Source organism: Petaurus breviceps, unplaced genomic scaffold, assembly GCF_028583685.1.
Source record: "Petaurus breviceps papuanus isolate PSGF00001 unplaced genomic scaffold, PetGlider_PUasm1.0 90804, whole genome shotgun sequence".
NCBI classification, from domain to species: domain Eukaryota; kingdom Metazoa; phylum Chordata; class Mammalia; order Diprotodontia; family Petauridae; genus Petaurus; species Petaurus breviceps.
In genome coordinates, this window is record NW_027187348.1 from 12076235 (window position 1) to 12084024 (window position 7790).

At 43.1% G+C, this 7790-nt stretch overlaps 1 protein-coding gene across 2 annotated transcripts in view; it reads left to right on the forward strand.

Moving 5' to 3' along the window:
• The first annotated feature begins 1576 nt into the window (after positions 1-1576).
• The window catches only part of HECW2 (HECT, C2 and WW domain containing E3 ubiquitin protein ligase 2), a 449194-nt gene continuing 442980 nt past the window's right edge, over positions 1577-7790 (forward strand). The window contains exons 1-2 of one of the 2 annotated variants that reach the window (XM_069070166.1): positions 1577-2154; positions 2203-2452. In XM_069070166.1, coding sequence (XP_068926267.1) covers positions 2277-2452 — 176 coding nt within the window. In that variant the 5' untranslated portion in view covers positions 1577-2154; positions 2203-2276. Of the gene's footprint in view, positions 2155-2202; positions 2453-7790 lie in introns of those variants that run through there. The other variant, XM_069070167.1, reaches the window with a different exon arrangement.

Consider the following 7790-nt stretch of genomic DNA (forward strand, 5'->3'; position numbering starts at 1 on the left):
TGGAGTCAGTTCTAAACAGCAAGAACCCATTGTTAAATTTTCAGTGTGAATTTTTTTGTTGTTGCCTCAAAAGCTGATAAACACTACAGATCAGGGTTTGGTTTATTGTTTTGTTGTTGATTGTCTAAACTTAAGAAAGTGATGGAGAAAATGTGAGTAATGCAGATTAAACTTCTAAAAGAGTGTCCTGCAGTATATTTTTTGAGGGAGAACCAGTTATTAAACATTTACCAGCACACTTGCCATTAATGTGCTTACTGTAACCACCATACAAACTGACTTACTTGCTATTTCCTATATACAACATTCCTTTTCCCATCCATGTGCTTTTTGCCTAGCCTAAGTTTGGGACCTTGAATACTCTCCTTAGAACCCCTTATTCCCATGAAGGTTCAGCTAAGTGCTACCTACTCCAGGAGACCTTACCTTATTATTTATATGTTAGGAACTCTTTCCCACAACACATTGTATTTGTATACTGTATATCCTAAATTTACTTTTCTGTGAACATGTTGTCTCCCCCAGGTAGAATGTAAACTCCTTATAGTGACTGGCTCTATTTTCACTTTTGTATTTGTATCTTTGGTGCCTAGCACAATGCCTGGTGCTTAATAAATGCTTATTGATTTATTGAATTAAGTCAACCCTCTCCCCCATCTTTTTTTATTTTTACAGAGGAAACTGAGGTGCAGAGAAGTTAAATGATTGACTAACTTCACACAGCTAAGAAGTAACAACTGGAGTTTGAACTCTATGGATGAAATGGAAAACTGAAAACAAAAACAAAAACAGCAATTTCAGAACATCTAAATAGTACGAGGACTTCAGTGATTATTTTGTCAGTCTTCACTCTTCCTTGTGTAATCTGGTAGATGTTGTTATTGCTGCCATCCAGGTCTCAACTTTCCTGGGCCTCAGTTTCTTCATCTGTAAAATGAGAGTGCCAGAGTGGATAATCTAAGGTCCCCTATATTCCCATGGTCCTCTTTGGAAAAATTTAGAAGTATTCCTGTCTGAAAGGAAAAAGAGACAATGTAGTTACAAAACATCCCTTGATTCTACAGATTCAATCTGAATGTCCTTAAGCTTTGTGAGGACAGCGGAAAAGCAGCTTCTAAGGCCAGCGGCTATACCTGTTCTGCCTACCAATAGTTGCCAGTAATTCCTCCCCTAGAGAACAACACTCAACCCAACCTAGTACACAACACTCCGCCCGGTAGTCCTTTCGAAACACTCTCCATCCTGGCTACCTGATGCAAGAAACACTACAGAAAAGTGCTTGGGAGGGAGGGCGGAGCCGAGAGGTCTTGAAGAAGAGGCGAGGAAAGATGGGAGAGGCGGAGGACGCAGAGACTCGCAGCAGTGTTTTTCTCGGCAGCATCCTCCCTGCTCGTCGCTCTGCTGCCGCTTAAAGGTAGACAACTCACCGCCCAGGCTGCTGCGGGCGAGCGAGCCCAGACAGAGGTGGAGAGGAGAACGGACTGGGAAGGAGGGGAAGGGAAGGCGCATTGGGGGCCGAAGGAAAGAGGGAGGAGACAGAGGCGGAGAGAAGGAGGTGACTCCTGGCCAGTGACGCCTGGAGAGAGGCACAGAATTGGAAGCCGGGCTGGCTTCACTGTTGACGTTGCAGGCGCTCCTGTGGCCAGTCCAGGGTTTGAGCGCGGCTGCTGTGGTGATCCTTGCACGGGGATCCGTCCCTCCTTCCCTCCTCCTCTTCTTCCACCTCCTCCCCTTGAATCTCCCTCAAGAAACAAAACACCTCTGCTGGCTTCTTTCCTCTCCAGAGCCAAGGCAGCAGGCTCGCTATGGCTTCAGGTCCCTCTGGTGCAGCCGCCACAACTGCTGCTGCTGCTGACTCAACACAATTGGAAGGTGTGGGGGGTGAAGCGTAGACAGGGAGAGGAGGGAGGACCGAAGCAGCCCCCGGATTAATATTGGTTGGGAAGTAGAAGATGCCAGGACACAGGAGGGCGAGCGAGCCTGCTACAGAAGTAGGCGGTGGCGGAGGCAGCCTAGAGAACAGTCGCTAAGGAGAGAAGTGCATCTCTCCCCTCTCTCTCTTTTCTCTCCGTCTCTCTCTTCTTTAGGCCGTGGTGGTGTAGGGAAGAGGCGAATCCTATGCTAAGTGGCGGCGGCAGCGGCAGCGACAGCGATAGCAGCAGCAGCAGCAGCAGCAGCAGCAGCAGCAGCAGCAGCAGCAGCAGCAGCAGCAGCAGCAGCAGCAGCAGCAACAGCAGCAACAGCAACAGCCTGGAGCTGAATGCTGCAAACACCGGATGACTCCAGCTGCTTCCTTTCTCGGTGCAATCAGCATCGTTCACAGACTCTGCTGGAGGGAAGTGTCGGTGCGTGGAGAGAAGCATCACTGTCTAAGTGAAATTGCTTGGAAAGCTCTCTCCCTCCCTTCCCAAACCTGGAGGCAAGAGCTTGGCGTTTGGCCGCCGCGCTGGTGGTAAGTTGACATGGGTCTGCAGTATGCGTCTGGCGCTGTGAATGATCTTGCTTGTGCACCCTTGGTTGTGTCTGCTTCTATGCAGAGCTGCTCTCGGGTGCTCACCCATGGTCTGCACCTCAGAGGGAGCCGAAAGCAGGTCCAGGAGAAGGACGGAGAGGCGGCTTTGTTTGTCTCCGCTGTTAGAGTCAGGTCACTGGTTTGATATTTCTGCTCACAGGAGCTCAGAACTAGTGTGAGAGCGGTTGTGTACCTATTTTGCTGGTTTTGTTTTGCCATTGGCCCAGATCTGTGTTAGGAGCTTTGGGAGCAGGGGCTCTCTCACTTAGCCTTTGGAAGGTGTTAAAATTCTTGGCTAGGGCCTGAAGGGACCTGGAACTGCAGATTTAGAGGAGACATTTCCTGCAATGTGCAGCTGCAGATGTCTCTATCCCTCGCCTCCTCCAGAGCTGGATGGTCTCCCCTTATTAATACCTCCCAGGAGACTTTGTGACTTTTTTCCACTCCTCTTTTCCCCTCAATCCCTCCCACCCTATCCTAAGAAAAGATTCTTTCAAAAACATTGTCCCCTCCCCCTGTCTTTTCACGTTTCATTGCCTTTGTAGTAAATACAGGGAACTTACTGTTGGGGCTTAAAAAAGGGTTAGATCAATACTAAACTTTTGGAACATGGCAAATAATTACTGGTAGGCAGGCAGTGAGGGGAAGCAACAGAGGAGGGCAACTTCTTACTGGTATGTACCCTGGCACATAGTTCCAGTTGAAGGATTCTGCTGTTTACTTTCATTGCCTTACACGGATGCAAATATTGTGTCCAAAATTTTTATTTACAAGCATCTTACCACTGGGTGAAGCTTATTTTTTCTTAAGTAACTTCCTTTGATTTTTGTGTCTTCAAGTGACCAGATTGTTTTAATTAATGAAAGCTGCACCAGACCTTTGCGAAATTTCACATATTAATTTTATTTGTCTTGGAAATATGTTTCTCTCTCTCTCTCTCTCTCTCTCTCTTCCCCCCCCCCCAATATTATTCCTGTCATTCCCTCAAGGATTTATTCCTCCTGTTGCCTAGAGAGAGATTTTTTTTTCTTCTCCTGATTTCTCTAGTCTCCTTTCAACAGATGGCTTTACCAGCAAAGAGATTACCTTTAAAACAATTTAAAAGATTATTTTAATTTTAAAATATGCGTACATTCACACCAGAAGGGTTCTTATGATTTTAGAGTTAGTCAAACCAGGGGCCTATTCTAGGTGGGAATATTAGTTCTGTGAAAATTTGGAGCTTGGTTAATCTGTGGGATCATCAGAAGCTGCTTGCAGGGTTTGTTTATAAATGAAATAGAGACAGATGTCTTTTCTTGTCTGCTAGGGATGCTATGTATAAGGAGTTATTGTATTAGAGAGAAATTTCCACTTAACTGTTAAGAAAAAATAAAGCAATTGTTTGGCCTCCCAAAGGGGACATTGTATCATTACCACCTTATAGCCTATCAAGTTAATTTCTTCTGCCTTTGATCATTTTAAAAACCATCATTAAGCTACTTGCTTTTTTTTCCCCTATTGTTTCTGGACCAGTACATATGTCTCCAAAGGTATTGACTCCTTCCATCTGAAAGAGGTGGAATATTTAAAATGCATACATATGTCATATGTATGCATGTATATATAACACATATGTGGATATATACATATTTTTCTGAATTTGAATTTTTTTATACCACTCTACTCATCTCTTAGATTCTATTTTAAATACCCACAACAACTTGGAAGGATTAAGTCAGAGTTGGAAGTGATCTTAGAGAGTCCCTAGTTCAGTGATTTCCAAACTATGTTCTGATAAAATCTGGTACTCTGCATTGATTGATGTGAAAAAAAGTGTTGTGAGAAAATTTAATTTGCTATTAGCCTTTCTTCTAACGGTTCAATTTTTTTTCCTTTTTTTGGTGGTGATAGTATAAGGGTCAAGACCTGTGATTTCAACAGTGTAGAGAACTCTCTCTACTCATGCAGATCAACCACTCATCTGTAACTTCTAGACTCTGTTTCCAGGGACACCAAGAGGGTTAGTAACTCTCTTTGGTTACATAGCTCTAAAAGATGTCAAAGAAAGGACTGGTTATTATCAAGCTTGGCATGTATCTATAATACTTAATGTGCAGCAAAATTTTGTTATGAAAATAGGCTCAGTTTCCTCTTTGCTCCAAAATTTCCCTGACCATTTTTTATCTCCAAGGCCAGTACTTATGGGTTGTGCTAATATATTTCAAGCCCCAGATGTTGTGTGGCCAATTTACTTTAGGGAAAATTGCCCTAGTTTAGTATCTCCTTTGGTTGTTCACATAAATATTGATTGTTTTCTATGACAGAGTTTTCCCCAGTCAATCAGAAATACTGCTAGGCTGCATCACAAGCTTATAAAAACTCAGGTAACATTATCTTTAGGAATGTGTGTGTGTATGTGTTTGTGTGTGTGTGTGTGTATGTGTAATATGAAGGCATAGGCATCTTTAGGTGTGTGACTTTGGACAAGTAACTGTTAGGAGAAAAATACTTAGTAAATTGTGAAAGATTATGTAAATGTAAGAGATTTGTGGTTATTGTTACCAAAAATGCCTTTCTCTAGGCCTTAGTTTAAAGATGACTTACTATGGAGTCAGAGGACTGATTTCAAAGCCTACTTCTTCTATTTACTATCTGTGTGACGTTGGGTGAGTTACTTAACCTCTCTGTGCCTCAGTTTCCTCACCTGTAAAATGAAAGAGTTGGACTAGATTGTCTTTTAGATCCTACATAGTCCTCTAACATTGAAAGGTTCAAAGGAACATGCTAACATAACTCTTTCTAATCCCCTTCCTTGCCTAGGTTGCAGAGAGCATTTGTGTGTCATGTAATGGCAAATAGATTACAAAACTGATTGTCCTAATTTAGAAAGTGCTTTTGATAATAACTCCTCTTGTGAACTGGTAGGGAAAATATTATTGCAAAGTAACTGCCCGGTGTGCACAGGTCTAAATTTAACTGGGAGCATGAGCAATGCCTGACCTCTCAGAACAGGGGTGGAAGGAATTTTTTAAAAAGCATTAACTATGTTTAACTCAGATTGGATGCCATTGGGTTAAAAATCATACCTGTTCCTTCTTTTAAATTTTGAAACCTTCCTTTACACCTACCTCAGCAAAAGGCAAAGAGAAACGGATGCTGTTATTTTTATTTCAGTCCAACTGTGATAGCTTTTGACTTTTTCTTTTGGCATCTACCCAGGATAAATGCTTCTGCAAAGAGCTTCTGCCTGATTTCAAGGCATGCCAGGACTCTCGATTCTGCAAGGTTGACAGCTAAGAAAGAATGAACTTGCAGAATCGATTTTACTTGGTAGGTAGGTTTGTGGATGATACCTGCTTTCCTCTCTCCCCCATCTTCAAAGTGTCATCAGGAGAGTGTCCCTTCAAGAGAGGGGACTTTCTCGGTAAGGCTTGCTAGGACTCTAGGCCATAATAATCTGTTCTGCTGCCAGCTTTCTTGAGAAGAAATGGGACTAGTTTGCCTTCATTCATTTGAAAGGGAATGGTAATGTTGAATAAAGAATAAAGTTAGGTAAGGTATTTCTAGCTTATGAGGAGAAAGGGAACAAATATGGGACTTTATTGGAAGCTTATGAAAGACCTAGGAATTAGAACTAGCAGAGACAGAAGCCAAAGTTGGTGAAAAATAAGTAGAAGATCCTTTCTGAAGGGCATAGTTTGGAAATTTAAATTATTCCATCTTAATATTTTGATTCAGATCAGTCTTTGTGTTAAATCAAAAGGCAAGTCAGAAATAAAGTAATAAAGTAAAATACAGAAACACTGATTATTGAGGAAAACAAGATTCTTCTGTGATTGTGGACTCCTTGAGGATAGGGTCTGTCATTTCTCTGTCCCTTTTGTGGTACTCTTTTTACAATAGGTACTCAGTAAGTGTTCTTTGAGTTTAATTCTATTCAAGATCTAATCATAGGTATGTATGGCAGGAGCTGGTGACATTGTCTTTACTGTCAGACAAAACCCCCTAGCATTCCCTTTGCTAGATCCTTTGGCACATTGCCCTGACTCCATGAGGGACTGGGGCCAGAGAATGACTTACAGTGTAGCCTCCTTCCATTTCAAATGGGACAGGGAAGGTAGAATTCATGTGAGAAGGGATGGGGAAGGGAAAAGAATAATAATTTATGAAGTGTCTACTATGTACCATGCTAGAAACATACTTGAAAACAGATATCTGGGGCTACCCATGGCAGCATGAAGAATGGGTACACAGCACCCTTGGCAGGAAAGTAGAGGGGGCTGCTGCTGTTGCTGCAACAAGAAGCTATGTATATTGGGAACCAAGAGGGACACCCCCAGGAATAATGAAGGAAGAGTGCTAGGTTATGTAGGACAAGGATTGTGTGACTGAGCCGTGTCCCGGAAGCATGCAGCAGGCACTGGGTTTGTTGAGACTGTTCAAGCTGCTGAGACTGAGGCTGATGATTTTTCATTCTCCTCTTCTCCTTTCTACTGTTTCTCTTCCTATGAAAGGTGTTATGCTTGTTCCCCAAATCTCCATTTCTTAAGAGTTTGCTTTCTGTTTCTCTTTTTTATTTTAAAACTGTTTTTTCCAAGATAAATGTAGTTAAATTGTGTTAATTTTATGGATAATAATAGAGAGGAGCATCTTGGAGGGGGAAGAATGTGTGTGTGTCTGTGTGTGTGTGTGTCTGTGTGTGTGTGTGTGTGAGAGAGAGAAAGAGAGAGAGAGATGAGAGAGAAGAGAGGAGAGAAAGAAGGAAGGAGGAAGGAAGGGAGGAAGGGAGGGAGGAGGGAGAGACAGAGACAGAGACAGAGAGACAGAGAGAGACAGAGAAAGAGAGAGAGAGAAGAGAGGAGAGAAAGAAGGAAGGAGGAAGGAAGAGAGGAAGGGAGGGAGGAGGGAGAGACAGAGACAGAGAGAGATAGAGACAGAGAGACAGAGAGAGAGAGATGAGAGAGAAGAGAGGAGAGAAAGGAGGAAGGAGGAAGGAAGAGAGGAAGGGAGGGAGGAGGGAGAGACAGAGACAGAGACAGAGAGAGAGAGATGAGAGAGAAGAGAGGAGAGAAAGAAGGAAGGAGGAAGGAAGGGAGGGAGGAGGGAGAGAGAGAGAGAGAGACAGAGACAGAGAGAGAGAGAGAGAATGACAGAGAGACATAGAGAGAAAGAGAGAGAGAGACAGAGACAGAGAGACAGAGAAAGAGAGAGAGAGAGAGAGAGAGAGAGAGAGAGAGAGAGAGAGAGAGAGAGAGAGAGAGATGAGAGAGAAGAGAGGAGAGAAAGAAGGAAGGAG